At 37.2% G+C, this 16382-nt stretch overlaps 1 protein-coding gene across 3 annotated transcripts in view; it reads right to left on the bottom strand.

Moving 5' to 3' along the window:
- Positions 1-434: 434 nt before the first annotated feature.
- Positions 435-16382, bottom strand: part of IL1RAPL1 (interleukin 1 receptor accessory protein like 1) — an 808300-nt gene continuing 792352 nt past the window's right edge. For all 3 annotated transcript variants that reach the window (XM_075429945.1, XM_075429954.1, XM_075429962.1), the window contains 2 exons: positions 11782-11952; positions 435-10465 (listed from right to left, as the gene is read on the bottom strand). In XM_075429945.1, the coding sequence (XP_075286060.1) occupies positions 9747-10465; positions 11782-11952 (890 nt within the window). In that variant the 3' untranslated portion in view covers positions 435-9746. The remainder of the gene's footprint in view (positions 10466-11781; positions 11953-16382) is intronic.

The raw sequence follows: 16382 nt of genomic DNA, 5'->3' as shown, positions 1-16382 counted from the left end.
CAGATACTATTTTACAAAAATATTCATATGCAAATAATAAAGATCTTTTTTAAACATCCAACTTTTTTAAACCTAAAGCAAAGTCACATCAAAAGGTTTTTTTGTTTGTTTTTTTTGTGGGTTTTTTTTTAGTCTAGACAAAGTACACCTTGTGCTTTAACAAACCTATGGCATCATGTGCTCTTTACAAGGATTCCAGTGAATATGCTCGTGTGTTGCTATTCATTAAATAATGCAAAACTTGCCTACTTTTGTGGATTTTATTTCCCTTAATCTATTTTTTCCCCTCTGTGTCTTATTTGTGTTTGTATATACCTGTGTAGAAGTTAAGGCAAGTGCAATCAAAGTTACAAAAATCAGTATTTCTATTGCTAACATGTGCAGCATTCATATTTAGTGAGTGATGTCTTTTCTCCTGCAAGAATAAAAATTGATGAAAATACAAAAATGTTTAATATGTTATAGCTGTTACAATAAGCTGTTCAGTTTTATATATCAGACTTGGTGAATTTTCCAAAGGTTAGGATAACATAAAACATGTTCTTTTTAAAACAACATACACAGAAACTATGTAACATGTTGTTCACAACTCTCTTGCTTCTCCGTATTGTGTATAGTATTACTACAAAAATGTAGTTGCTTTTAGCTATGACCCATCTATTTTTTTAAAAAAATAAATATAAGTTAATATCTTTAGGTAGAATATTTAATATACATTAGGCATAAATATAGGTTGATGCATCTCTACACAACTTTAGTGCTTCTATTTTAACTTCAGTGATTTTGAACAAAGTGTAGAAAGGAAGAAGCATATTTTCCAGTTTTCAGTCTAATCTGTAGCCTTAAAGAAAGCCTTGATAAGAATGCTTATGTTAATCTATGGTTTATATGGCAATAGTAATGAGAATTTGGAAAAGACAATGATGCTGAATCATAAATTAAATTGTAGAACGACCAGAAATCCATATTCACAAAGTCTGGGCCTGATTCTGTTCTTTTTTGCACCAGTTATACACAGCATTAATTCTACTGACTTGAGTAGATTTTTTTTTTTTAATTTCACCAACCTTTAAGCAAATTAAGAAGAATGATCTCAAAGCCTAGCGTGACACTTTCTTGTTTCATCCCATCAATGCAAAATGTTCGTAAGTACACATTAATATCTTCAATGTATGCGCATGTATTCAATAGGAGTTACAGAGCATTTCAGCTATGGCTCCCAGGATTACAGAAGGTCAGCTGAGAGCTTTTGTAACAAAGTGCTTTATTGAGATGCTTATCCAGCTATTAACTTTGAATAGTGCGCTCCCAAGAAGAGACTGAAACTGCTTGAGTTGTGTTGTGCACTCTGCTCATGGACAGCCAGTCCCTTCTAAGTTGAGTAAAGTAAGGGAATAAAAGTAAAGAAGTGAAATGCCCTAGACAAATTGTGGCTGGCAAAAAGATGCCGTAGTTGACATTAGAATCAAACAATTCTCTACAGACTTTTATTTCCTCCTTTGGGTTACGTTTGCAGCTTTTTTGTAGAAGCGAGGGTGGTGAAAGTTTTCTTTTACTACTGCAACTAGACACATGTTCTTTCTTCACTTTATTTTCTTATCTTGTAAAGAAAGTGCACTTCTGTACAATATGTTAATAAAAATATTTACCTATGAAATGGTGCATGTGCTTAAGTTTGTATATTATAGTCACATGACACTTAACTGCACAGACATAGTAGTGTGCTGTTCTTGCAAAATTCATACGTGACTCAGAACTGCTGTGAGTGACAGCAGTGGATATTCAGATCTAGCAATGGGGAGATAATTTAATTACATTTTATTGTAAGAGCCAAGATGAGTATTTTGTCTTTTAGCACCCTCAACTCACTAATTGTGTAGGCTGCTTCACCACTGCCCAGTACTGGGCAGCTGTCTACCTTATTCGTTGCTGAACAGATATTAAATAAAAAAGATTAACAAACCTGCAAACATTTATGATGAAACTAAGATGTTATATTAAACTATTTATGAGTTTGCTAACTCATATAACAATAAAAAACCCTAGATCATATTTTTAAAAGACATGTAAAATAAGTTAGAGCCAGTCACTAAAGGAGGAGAACAGGAAGAACTATGGGAAGAATGGACAGATATGACTGCATTCTAGTCAGCTGTTTGAAAAAAATCAATGATGGTATTATACATTTCTATTGATTCACTTGAAATATCTGATTTTATTTTATTTTTTGAGTCTTAGGAGAACCTTAGCAAGCCAACAGATGACAATCACAAGGCCCAAATGAAAGTCTCTTTTGTTTAGAAGAGTGAAAATGTAAGTGGCGAAAATAGGTGTTGAACCATAATGACACTAATTATTACTTACAATTGTAGGAACTCTGGCAGATATTCCTCTTATTCAGGTAAATCCTATCATCTAGAACAAACATTTCCTACCTCTAACGAGGTTATATAAATGGCTTCAGATAGCATCCAGGAGGAGAAGGAAGTACCTGGTGAATTTGGTTATCTAGAGTCCTACAGGCAAAGAACGTCTGTAATCTCCTGTGGCAGCAGGGCCAGAAGAGATGCTAGTCATGTACCACCTACCTGGTTATGACATGACCAGGAAACATCCTTACTATACTTGTCCCACCCCTTGTCACCCCTAGCTAAGCATCTGTGTCACAGTGCCATCTAGCAATGGCCTGGTGACAATTTTGTCATCTTGCAGCACATCATAGAAAATGTCATCGTGTGAACAAACCCAGTTTTTTGCGACTTTCTTGAATTTCTATGAGACCAGTCCTTATTGTATTTTGTTGTACTGTACTATGATTAAATGATGACAAGCTGAAATACGTATGTACAGACATAAAAATGTATAAAGTGTTTTTTGTGATGTAACTAAGATTTGAGAGTGCTTATTGCAACAATTTTTCCTCAGATATCTGCACATTTTATAGATTCAGGTGTTTTGCTGAGGTAGGCATAGGTTAGTGATCTCAAAGAAGGACCCTGATGTTGCTGAACTATTTTGCTAAGATAGATGGAGAGACAGTTGTGTTGCTGTTTTCCTCTCTGCTTTGTCTTTACGTAATTGTTCCATTTCAAGTTGCCTGGGTTTTAACAGGACAAATGTACAAGATTCTAATGTGATGCTGAAAGTACACGTACAATACTAATTGTTTAAATTTTCTGCTGAAATGTCGCTAAGAACTTAATTAGGGCTGCAGTGAGCTGTTCACCAGAGAATATAAACTATGGCAAACAATTTCTTCTAAGTCTGTAAGTTCATTGCCACCTGTGTTTTAAACTTACAATGAAGAATGAGACTTTCTAGAAAACAAATATTATCTCCCTGTGATTTTCCTGTCATGCAAAAAATGAAAATTTAAAACAGCCTTTTGCATAGCTTCCTAAAAAAACAGCAAGAGAAAATAACCTTCCCTGACAAAAACAAAGCCCTAAATCCCAGATTTAAATAGGGTTTGCTCAGTAATTGCATTGCTATTTTGCTTTTCTTTGTTTATTTTTGTTTTTCTAGTGTGTGTGCAGACCCAGTAGCTTAATGGTGGTTGCATGGGTGAAAATATTTTGAGCCCATGACCAATCTTTTCTTTCTACTTCATAGAAGGTTTATTAGAGTGTCAGGATGTTGCTTCACATGAGCACTCTACAGGGATGTGAAAAATGTTGTGGGAACAGAGAATAAAAACAAAAACCTTTTACAAATCAAAGCTTTACTCCTGTAAGTGTTTTCTCAGGAGAGGAGACAACTGCTCACCCTAAACATCTCTGCAAAGAGTTTTCACATGTATCCCAACCTGAGGGCTCATGGGAAGGTTTATATGCTTGTACTCTAATGCAGCCTGCAAGGTAAATGGAGAGGCGAGGATGGGACGGGATGGGACTGGGTGGGATGGGATGGGATGGGATGGGATGGGATGGGATGGGATGGGATGGGATGGGATGGGATGGGATGGGATGGGATGGGCGTTGCTGCAAAAGAGCTCAGGTGCAGTGCTAGCTGACTAAGATGGCAATTTCCTGTAATTGTCATTGAGGGGATTGCACACTAACCCTGTAAGCTAACCTCTTTCTGTGCTCAGTCTTTTACTTTGCACACTGAACAAATGAGAAACACTGTCAGCTTTTTCTACTCTTCTGGCTGCTCTGCAACAGCTGATGGCACTCACATTTGCTGTCACTAACATCAAGGCTTACCAACATCTCTGTGTGTTCCCTATAGCGGATAGAAGAGTGGTGATGCATTGAGCCTATAGTTCCTTCTGCACCCACCTGACATGGGAGTAACTAAATGTGACAGCCAAGGGGCCCTGTGCTCTCCCTCTCCCTGTGTGGGTGCAGTCTCCCTGCTGTAGAGCTTCTCTGTCTCAGCCATGTGGTGCAGCCCCTTACTCTGGCTTGCATTTCTTCATCCACCTCCAAATGTGTTTGAGAGTATGGGCTTGGTAGGTATTCAGTTTTCTTGGACGATTTTGTATTTTTGAGGGTGGCAAAGAGAGATCTGATATTTGATAAACGGAGAAAGAGAAGGTTAAAAAGCACATCCATCTTATTTTTAGAGTAAGTTTTTTGTGTTTGTTCTGTCGAGCCTTGATGGTTAAGAGAGATGTCTTTATAAAAAAATCAAGAATATCTCCATCAAATTCTTCGCTCTCAAATTTTGCTTCAAATTGTTTTCTTAATACTAGTGATCCAGAAAATAGATGTTTGTACTTTCTGTATGCCCAGTACTAGATAAAGGTTATCTATCTTATTTAATATTTAGATTCTATAAGGGTACGTTATTCTTAATCCATGAAAAGAAAAATATTTTAATTGACTTTGGAATGTTTCTGAAATTACATTATCTAGGATATTGGCTATTTAATGTAAGAATGCTGATCAGCTTTTGGAATGAGGCTGGCTGTATAACAGACAGAATACTTTCCTTCAGCAACCCTCAGTTTCAATGTATTCATTTTTTTGTAGTATCTGAGCTGCTTCAGAATTTATGCATTTTACAAATAAGGTATCAGGCCTGCCTTTGTAATTTCTGCTCTAATTCATGACTCTGTGAATTCTTGATCTCCCACCCGCAGAGCTTATTAATCCAGAGCAGAGTTCAAATTTTGTCTTAAACAGAATTTAAACAAATAAAAAACACAGGAAAACTCTTAATAGCTGAAACATTTATATTAGTTTCACTCCACAGGGCAACAACTCTGAGTTCTGGAACATCAACCCAAGGCCAGCTAGAGAACTGCAATGTTGCCAACTCGCATTCTTGGAGGATATAACCGGAGTTGACGAGAAATAGCCCAGCAAAATTACATCACAAATGACAGGTCAGTATCAATGATAAATTCCGTGAAACCCAAATGAAAGACACAATGGTGTTCTCCAGCCTCCACTCAGTGGGCTATCTAGGAGGTGAAGAATTGTGATTACACAGAACAAATGCAAGGGAACTTGCAGCATTGTTTGTAAAAGAAGACTCATTGTTATGAAATTGCTTGCGTTTTTTCTGGTGCCAGACACCGTATTCTGTTGCTCAGCCGAGAAATGGATTAAAAAAGTATTCTAATGACTGCAAATCAGATAAGGGGTGGGTGTGAAGGAATGCAGTTATTCTGGATAATAAACTAAGCCTGTTACAGAGATTTTTTTAGCACTGACATATTTCTACCATCCCCTGTATCATAACAATAGAAGACACACCAAAAACTCTGCGCTAGAGTACCAACAAGCACAAAATCATGCAGAACTGTATTAGACATACAGGGACATACTTGTGTTGCTGATCTGTCTGGATGGGCCCCAAAAAGCCAGTTGTTTTATGTAAGTCAGCCAGAGTACAGAATGTTGCATGACAAAAAAAGACACACTACAGTCAAAAAACAGGAGAGTATTTTGACCTTTCTTCTCTGTTGGTCTTTATCTTATTTTTGAACTTGCTTTACTGCTGTTAGTTTTTTTTTCTTCTTTGGATTTTTATTAAACTCTCCTTAGGCTTGCAAGCTTGGCATTTTCTTCTTTTTTCTTTTCAGTTTAAGAATGAAGAAAACCTGTTTACCAGGCCAGTTTTCCTGAAATCTCACTGGTTTATCTATAATTTAAATATGTCATTAATGCACAATATCCCAGTAAAACTTTGTGAATTTTAATCAGGTGGGTGTAACAAGCTTTCCAATTATTTTGGAGCTGATTATCACCCATTATGTAACATAGATACAGTTTTCACAGCTGTGCAGTAATAGAAAAATCAAAGTTTGCATCTAAGCCTAACAGCACTTAGCTCTGAACCAGATCATATTGAAAGTGTTTGATGTTGGCTGCCAGGTGAGAACTGGGTCCCTTATAAAATTCAGAAGACATTTTGCTGCTGCTTTTCTTGAAGCCAAGATTTCAGCTTGTCACAGACTGCAAATATGAATTCCTTTTCACTTTGCTTTTCCAATTTTCTCTCCCACACAAATCAATCTTACTCTCACTCAACTTTATTAGATTTACTCTGAAACCATACTGCTGCAACTGAGAACAGAATCAGACCCAACAATGCACTTTGCCTTCAAAATAATTAGCTGCATACTGTACAGTCCCCCATTTCTGTCCAGCTATATGTGCTGTCTGGAGAACCTGTATACTGAATTTCCACAGGTTGTGCAACAGAGTCCTTTTAGTTTATATTAAGGACTATCCTGGGTAGAGAACACCTTATAAAGACGAAACACCGCACTTGGATAATTCATGTGCATAGAATCCACATACAGACCCAAAGTTATTGACCAGGCAGAGTAAGTTTTTCTGATCATGACATTGTGCAGTTTTTAGAATAAAGTGCTATTTGTTTATGGCTAAACCTTATATGCGGCTATTGCATGCACACTTCTGGCTGCATTGTCAAAAACTGGAACACCTTCAACAAAGAAGGATGAAGCCTAAGCACTAGGGCAATGAAAGGTTTGGTTGTGGTTTTTTTTTTCGTTTTATTTTGCGTTCCAACAGAACTTTTGTCAAACATAAAGCACGTGAACACACAACAGTTTCCTTCACTCTTTCCCACACAGAGCTGTTCATAGAGGAGGAATACTAAGGAGGAATGTTCCTAAAGCCATAGACATCTTCTCCATTTATTTCAGGTTTTGTTCCGTGGTTTGCTTCTCTTTTTTTTGTTTGTTTTTCTTTTTCTTAACATTACGACAAAACATTATAAGAAAAAAAATTTGGAGTAGTGTCAATATAAAATAGTATCCATCAATCCCTGAATCATGCTATTCAAAGTGCTTAAATCTACACTAAAAATAGAACAACAGAAAAGTACTCCTCATGTGGCTAAGGAAATGCCTACTGATCGTCTAAACGTGACTGCGGTCAGATAGTTACATTCTACATTTATTCCACATCCCAGTCTTTACCCCAGGGCATATAAAGGGGAAGGAAAGGGCAAAAAATAATGCATTGCTTTCAGAGGATACTGGGGTATTTGGCATCCAGATAAATGAAGGAAAATGCCGTCAGTGCCTGACAGGTGTCTGTAAGGGCAGATAAATAATGGCTTTCTTACACTATAAAAATAACCAAACGTGCAAATTTCTCTTAAAATTGTGTCTTGCCTGGAAGCTTCATTTCCATTTTGTGGATGCTTGGCATATGTCCAGAGGGAGACACCATAGTAAAGAACATACTGTAGAAAGGGACTTGAGCAAACTGTCAGAGAAATAAACATTTTTAAGCAAATAAAAATCAGTGCACATCCCGAAGCTCTATTAGCTTATTATGCAGATCCCAAGATTTCTTGACTTTCACAACAGGAGCATAGTCATTTCTTCCCACACTGTCAGTTCTGGATTACTCCCACAAATGTCCCCAAACTGCAGTTTACCTGCTCTCTACCCATCTCTTCTCGTTAAGAAGACCAAATTATTATAAACTGTTCTTTTCTCATTGTGACAATCAGGATGAACAAATCCCACACATCCATTACATTGGTCAATATCATTCAGCTACCATAAAAATACCTAAAGCTAATTAATTATATAAATAGACTATCAATCAGGTCTGTTTGCAAAGATATTAGTTACATTTCTGCCAGGGTAAATCAAACCCGTGACTATATGACAGTATGCAGCAACCAGTAACTTTAGTCCAGCTCCTCTGCTGCTGCTAGCAGAGACTAGCAGAGAACTTGGCCTGAATATGCAGTAGAGCTAAGCTACCACTCCTCTTTCTTTCTAAAATCAGAAAGTACTTTTCCATTATTTAAAAAATGAGTAAGATGCTTATTTCATTTGTCTCAAAGTTGTCCAGATGTAAACGCAGTGGGTTTTTTTTTCTTCCTTGGCAGCCGTGGAACACGCATTGTTTGCAACTCCTCAAAGATAGAATCATACATAAAAAATAAAACTAATTTATTTATTCATTAAAGTGAATAAATTGTTTTTAATACTTGCAGGTCTGATTTAAATAATAATTTTGTATAAATAAAGTTTATTCTGAAAACAATGATATTTGTTGGTATTCATGTCATTTTTTTCTGCCTGAGTTCTTACTGAAATCATGTTGAAATTAATAGTTTTACTTATTGTTACAAGATAAAATCAAATGAAAGAAGATTTCTTAGTCCTGAATATATCATTTTAAAGCAAATACAGTTCTTGGAACATTAAAATACAAGGGGACTCTGTAATCCACAGCAAAATAATATTTTGCTCTTACTTTTTTAGAAAATAACACTTTCTATAATACAAAGTGACAAACCATCTACAATTCTGTCTTTTTATTCCCCTTTGGTTTGGAAGTCATCACTGTAAATATCAGCAGGACTCTCTGCACTTCAGTGCCTATTGCCTCACTTGTCTTACCTGCCTGACAATTGCAAATGATCTTATTTGCATGATTTTGAAAGAGGGAAAAGAAAAAGTTAAATGCTTAAAAATAAAATCCACAACCACATTAATACTTTTCCAGGAAATGTTAAAAATAGGGTTTGCTTTTATATTTATAAAAGGGATACAATCAATTCATTCTTAAAATAATAACTAAAAAAAACAAACCCAAGAAAGCAAAAAAACCACCATCTCTAGTTTCTACACACTCTGTAGTAACTAGTGTGAAGCAACCATACAGATTGGGTATATTCTGTTGTTTGACGGGTATCTACTGAGTTACATATCAGATGATCAGACCATAGTGTTACCCCGAATGGGGTCATTGTAAGGGCAGGGAAGGAGCGGTGCACATTACAGGAGTAGAAATGAAACTGGAGCTCTCAGTGAGGGATGGGGTCCTTCTAAGAACAAATATTCTTCAAAAGAGATTAACTGCAGCAGGCATGGCCTTCAGGAATCAGGCTAGGCAGGCCAACAAAATGGATGGTGCCTCTGATATCAACATAGCTTTGTCCAAACATTCCCAAGAGAGGTTAAAAACAAAAAAACAAAAGGTCTAAAACTATACTAATGAAGCAAAAAAAAAGTTTCCTATCTATACAGCAGTCTCTTCATTTAAAAAAATGTAAATATACAAATTCCAATGACATATAAAACAAGGTCGAAAATGTGAATGGGAAGAGACATGGGTAAAACAGGAAGACTGATGCTACAAAGAAATTGCAAAAAACATATGTACAAGACCCTGTTTTTCCTCGTATTTTATCGATTGTAATGCATGTTTGACAGCAGCAGTCGAGGATGTAGTTCCAGGCACCAGACTGCAGACTCAGCTGTTACTCAAGGGGATTGACAGCCCCTTGCATTTCGGTCACCAAATGACACTTGATATACTGGTCTCCCGTGGCAAGAGGGGCAGTATCGAACTGTTTGTGTGAGCCTCTTCTGGATTCTGCTCCCTGTTAGTTTTTGTCTGCGGCCGCTGCCCGTTTATAAGTGTCATAGGGATGTTGCAGTAGGTATGCTGGTTACCTATTGAGGTAAGCGGCAGGGTGCCTGTAGGAGGTACATCATATTCATAGCTTCGATAATAGTGTTTCTGGCGCATCTGTGAATGATATGTGTTATGAAAGGTGGAGCGCAGGTCTGGATGGGCAGTGGCAAGAGCAGTGGATGTGGCAGCAGCCATGGAAATTGCGGAGACTGTCTGCAGTTCCCCAAAGGGCCCCTGCTCACTGACATCTAAAACCTGCTCATGTGTGATGGGTTCAATCCTCTTAAAAGGCATTTCGTACTGTAAACGTTTCCAGAACTTGGAATTCAACTTGTTGCATTTTGGTCCGTGCCATTTAATGACAGTGAGGAGCTTGATAGTATGTTTCAGGGCCTCGACTTCCTGGTAGTTCATAACTCCTCGTAGTTCACTGCATTCAATCAGTATCACTTTGATTTCCCCTGTGACTAACATGTTTCGAAGTCTTGTTTCCAGTTCAAAGATGCTCCAGCCTCTTCTTACCACGTAATTTGGAGTCATGACGATGATCAGTCGCTTGCTTTGGTCTACACATCTTGCCACGTCTTCAATGTAGGCTACAAAATAAGACAATTGCTCAAAAAACGATCTTAGAAAACACTCTGCTCCCATAGACTTAGAAACATAGACAGAGAAACAACAGAGGCAAATCCTGCTTCCAGAAGTGCTCACTGAAATATGTAAAAACTTCATTTGCAAATGTGCCCTGTTTGCTTGTCAGGTCATGGTCCTGGGAAACCTGCTCTAGACGGCCCTTCTTGACCAGGGTGCTTGGACAAGATGACCTCCAGAGGTCCCTTCTAACCTCAACCATTCTGTGATCCTGTGAAACATCTATTCCTCCATGTGCTATGGATTGTGAGTATTTGTTCATGAGCCGTAGTTTTGTTTCAATATCTGCATCTTTATTGGAACAAGTGTGTCCATCACCATTTTTTCCTTTAAAAAGGCAAAGTCACCCAGGTAGGCAATAGAGCAGCAACTATGTGCTTCAGGGGCTCAGTCTCAAACCCAAATGATACTCTAAAGTGTAGTGTAGATTTAAATTCTTACATTCCTTTCATGCCCCACCACACACATTCACAAAAACAGTGTTGTCTCCTGCGAATTAATGATTTGTTTGATGCAGATTTCAAAAACAACCTTGTGATTATGTTTGATGTTGTGCTTTGTCTATACCAAGCATTCTTTCTCACCTTCTGTAAAAGATATTGAACTTAGCTGTCTATATCGTTACACTGAACTTAGGAAGAATACTACAGCAACTTACAAAAAAAAATACTGTATGTAGCTTGGAATATGTGAAAGAAACATTAAAAAATCTGCTTGTACCAGCTGGAATCAATTCTAATTTTCAGTCTCTGAGAATGATACAGTACCTCCACTACAGATTTATCTGTAGCAAACACTAACAGAATTCACTGTTTTCTCTACTGTAGATGTTATTAATCAACCCTTGCCTTAGTCCAACTTTTTCCTTACTGTCTGATTTTCTGTAATAAATACTTAGAATCATGGACATCTTTCCAGGCAACCTTTAAGGAATAGAAAACAATGACATCTGTATTTATTCCTAGATATGCAAGCTCTCAAAATTCTGTAAAAAAATGTTAGTCTCATTCATCCCCTTTACTTATGCACGCCCTTTCTGCACTGTCTCAACTTCAATCAATATAATACAAATGCTAAAAATAATCCTCTTATCTGGGAAATACTCATTAAGTGTGTTTGGTGGCTTATCTTCATCATTCCCTAAGACAAGGAAGGAAAGATGACATTCTGAAGGAATAGGCATAGAAGTGATATCAAAACAATCACTGCAACCACTGCATTTGCTGTTTAGGAAACACATAAGCAGAAAGACATGGCTTACTTCCTGTGGGAATCAAATCTCTGTCTGGTATGAACAACTTGTATCCATAATGCTTTTCAAGCATATCTGGTAGGATCTCAAGAGCAAATCTTTCTTCTTCTCCAGTTTCTTGATTCCACTGGTCAGGATCCACTTTGGTATAGGATAGATATGCATCATAGTCTTTGTTGTCTAAGGAAAGAGAAGAAGTAAGTCAGTTCATTCATTATTCTTGCAGGTTTCCTAGATAATTCCCCAGGAATTATTTCTGGAAGAATTCCCCAGGAATAAGAAATTGTTTAGATAAAACAGCAAGCTTTCACCCATTCTCCAGATATGAATCCATTCACCTTTCCTGTTTCACCTGGTAGAGGTAATCCTTATTTAAATAGATGCAAGGGGGAATGGATCCATATCCATAGACTGAATTCAGTTTGTGCATAAACGTTTGTGTAAGGCTCTGTATGAAGGAAATCCACTCAATTATGGGGTGACAGCTTGTGAACACAGAAGAAAAAAGTCTCTAAAAAGAAATTGAATTCTCCTCTAGCTTTAAAAAGGAAAAGCATGTAAATACCTAAGCTAATGTTCAATTGTCTCTGTTCTATAGTAAAACATTTCAGTCTTGCCAGATTAGTACTATAAATTTAGGGACTGGGGCTGAAATTTTCTAAGCGTATGTGTATCTTTACTTGTAAAACTCATTGGCTTTCCAGGTCTGAAATTATGGCCGAGTTTAAATCCTTGCAGCATCAGCTCCTAATAATGCAGCTTAAATGTCTCAAATTCTATGTGCTTAAATTTGCAAATTTAATGTTGCATTAATATACATTTCATTACTTAACAGTGTGTTATGTCATTTAGATATGAGAAATAAATGTGCCTGTTTCTTCAATGTGCTCAGTGTGCCCACTTGAAAGACTGAATCAAAAGAGTCATCATTAATTTTCATTAGGAGGTCAATAATGCCAAGTGCTCTGGAACTAACTCTGTGGAATAGGAGGTCACGTTTTGACGATTGTTGTGAAGAAAGCAGAAAAAAATCAATGGCATGAGTAATGAAATGTTAACATCCTTCTAACTCTCTCAACAACATTATGCACAGGCTATAGAGAATATCAATTGCTTGTAAAAGAGACCTGATTAAACACTTGACTGTGTGTCAGAAGTAACGTTATATTCAGTCAATGCTGACTTCAATTATTTACTGAACAACTGTTTCCCTCATTTTACACCTTTTTGTACTCTGGTAGCATTATTTAGAAAAGCCTGGCAAATGTAAGGTGGGTGCAAAGTGTATAAATGAAATTAATGAAATGTTGCTGATCTTGAACAGTCCACTTTTCCTTCTGAGGAACCATTCATACTATGCTCATTAACATTTACAGATGACAAAATTAAAATTACTTATACTGCAACTACTTTCAGACTTTGCAGACCTGTGAAATGACTGTGTGCTCGTTCTCTGCCTTGCACACTTTTTCTGTGATATTATCTATTGGACTGTTACATCCACAGAAAACAAAACAAGCAAACAAAACCAACAACAACAAAGAAAAATAAGAAAAAGAGAAGCACTGCCTTCTATGGTTCACTTTTTCCATTATTTTTCTTCAGAATATTTGCAAAACCATCATGCTTAACAACAGACAAGCACCTAATACCTTTGTCAATTCCTTGAAAATGCACTAAGTGGATCAAATATGAGGTAGAGAGAGATTATGTAACAGGTTTTTGTTTCTACAGTGGGACAGTGTTACCCCAGGAACAGAGTTAACACACAAAAAGGTCAAGAAATACAGTGAAATTACGACAACTGACAAAATGATGATGCGGTAAAGTCATTTTCTGTTGTCACGAGACAACAGAATGGTCTAATGGTCAGACAACAGAATAACAGAATGGTCTAATGGTCATAACTACGGTACATGCTCAAGAGCAGGGTTGCTCTGCTGAAAGTTTTTGAGTGAAAATGTGAATGTATCATTTCTAGAAGGGATAAGTAATAAGAAATAATGCAGTATTCAAACTGTTTTAAAGGCTTAGGGTATTGTCTGTTAATACAGTTTGCACGTTCTTACTTAGAGGAAAAATTATTCATGCTATGTCACTGTTTTCTTCCATATGTAACTATTGCACTTATGCATTTATTTGAAATACACATTTTTCATACCGTGGAGGCTCCAGCATTTCCACTGACTATGCTGCATTATGCTGTATTGCAGGGAACATTTCTTTCCACCCTAGATCTCTAGTTTTAACAGCATTTAAGGGGAACAGAATGGCCAGGATCTAGGGTATGTCTAGACAGATGCATTCAGGTGATCACAAGTTTGTTCAAACTCCAGTCCAGTGCGATGCGTAGTTCAGTTTGGGAAACCGTTGGATGCATTAGCACAGTAGTTTCCCTGAGCTATTATACTCCCCATCTGTCAGGGTTCTTTTTTTACTTTGTTTGATGAAAAGTAAAAAGTCCATTTTACAGCAGAATTACCTTATGTGGTAATTTTGTTATCTGATGGTCTGACATACTGGCATGAACAGACAATTCGCAAAATGTGAAATGCCTGGGATACACAGGGGATGATCACATATGCCTTTGTTTTACTTCTATGCTATTTATGTATTAGTCTGCTTTTAGTTAATTAAAATTATTTGTGTTACATTGCCAACTCTGTGAAACATATTAAGAACTACAGCAGGCAGATAGCTACGCAGCCATCAGACACTATCTTTCCTGTAATGTGATCAAAGAGCTATGGCATTATTTACAATTTTCTCTAATTGTTGTGGATTGTAAAAAATGTATAATTTCAGCAGTAATGAAAAATTGGAGAATGAAAATTATTGAAATGTCCCATCTCCTGGACAGTATTTAAACACACTAGATAGCATCTCTGCCTGTGGTTCTTCTCAGTTAAACGGTCCCACCTGCCCCTTCTTGTAATGGATGGGACTGATGCCTACATTTTAAAGAACATTTCTGATCTTAATTCATGTTTTTGAATGTGCTGTCCCAATGGACTAAGAGGGAGAGATGGGAGCCTGCAGACATCCACATCTAATGCCTGAGTCAAACTGTGGGAGCTGGGGTTTGCATCTTTCCAGTCTTTTGGCCATGTTACACAGAAGCAGGAGGCTCTCAGCTATGCTCTCAAGCCCTTTGCTCTTGGGCTGTTTTCCATGTAAGCCTTCCATTAAGCAGCACATACAGGAGTCTCCAGACTACCAGCAAGCATGCAGGAAGTCCATCGCAGTTTTGTGTTTCTTGACCATTCACTGGAACAGGTATTTTACCCATGAAAATATTTGGTGTCAGGACACCTGCCTTTTTGCGAGAAAAAAAACCACCAGAAAACTTCTAATCTGCTTCTATTCACAAATCAAGACATAAAGTACATATTGCTACTTATACTATTATGTGGTGTGATAATTACAGATTTTGCTATGCAATAAGTTCAAATACTGGCTGGATCTAATATCCAGTGTCAGAAAAAATGTGCAAAAATCCAAATTCAAAGCAAACAAATCTGATGGCAAACTAAGCTTTGCTTTAAAATAAGAATTTCCTCATTTCCCTTCATCAGCAAACAATTAAGTTTTCTATCCAAGCAGCCTCGGAATGAAAATGTAATTGATTGTTGCTTGCACTTTGTCTTTAGATATAGATTACACCATTTCAAAGATTTGTTTTTGTCAGGCTCCTGTGCATTAACAATAAACCAGAATACAGTTATTCATTACCTGTTTCCTCCCACACTTAGGAAGAAAAATACCTGCTAATAACCAAAGGCAGGGTTGTTGATCATTTGATCTGAAACTTTTTTTCTTTCCCATGGAGATTGAAAGCCATTATCTACACATACATTTCAACCTGAAAACAGTCATGTTCCTTTAACCATTTCAGGGTTCTTTTTCAGAAACATAAGTTCATCTTGCATTGCCTCCAGGTATGTTGCAAAGCTGTATTACGTAATGGCTGCCTTTTAATCTAGCAAACACAGCTGTGACATACAACATCATGCAATATCAGTACTTTGAAACATTTTGGTGCGAATAGAAAAGGATGTAAGTTTCATCTTCCCATTCTTTGTGAATGGACAAGTAATCCTCTACAATTCTGGGGTTTTAAGGTGCTTTCTGCTGCCTACAGGTAGTATAAAATTAGGATGGAGATCTTCAGGCCAACAGCCTCCATTTCTGTGAAGTTTTGTTGTATCACTTAACTGAAAATACTGAAACAAAGCCTAAAGCAGACCTTGCATAGCCAAATCCAACCAAGTTTGATGAAAAAAAATGGTTTTTATTGTGCTGTAGACAACCACAAGAGCATGTGGAAGCTCTGGATTAGTTCATCACAGTGGGGTCAAAACCAGCCCGTGCTCAAGGTATGAGGCATTCAGTCCACAAATGTTCCAGTCAGCCCAAAACACTGCTACTGCAAGACTCTGGTCAAAACAGATAGGGAAGTTCAAACTTTGCTGTATCTTTTCAACCATTCTATGGAGTTGAAATCAAGGACACTGAGTAAAGGTCATGGAGCCGTGCTCAGCCACAGGTCTGACACAAATGTTTGGTTTGGTTTGATTTTAGGAATAAACTTTGAGGGTGAAATCCCAGCT

The sequence above is a fragment of the Opisthocomus hoazin genome, chromosome 1 (assembly GCF_030867145.1).
Source record: "Opisthocomus hoazin isolate bOpiHoa1 chromosome 1, bOpiHoa1.hap1, whole genome shotgun sequence".
NCBI lineage: Eukaryota > Metazoa > Chordata > Aves > Opisthocomiformes > Opisthocomidae > Opisthocomus > Opisthocomus hoazin.
Note: the sequence above shows the minus strand (reverse complement) of the source record. Positions and strands in the feature narration are given on the sequence as shown.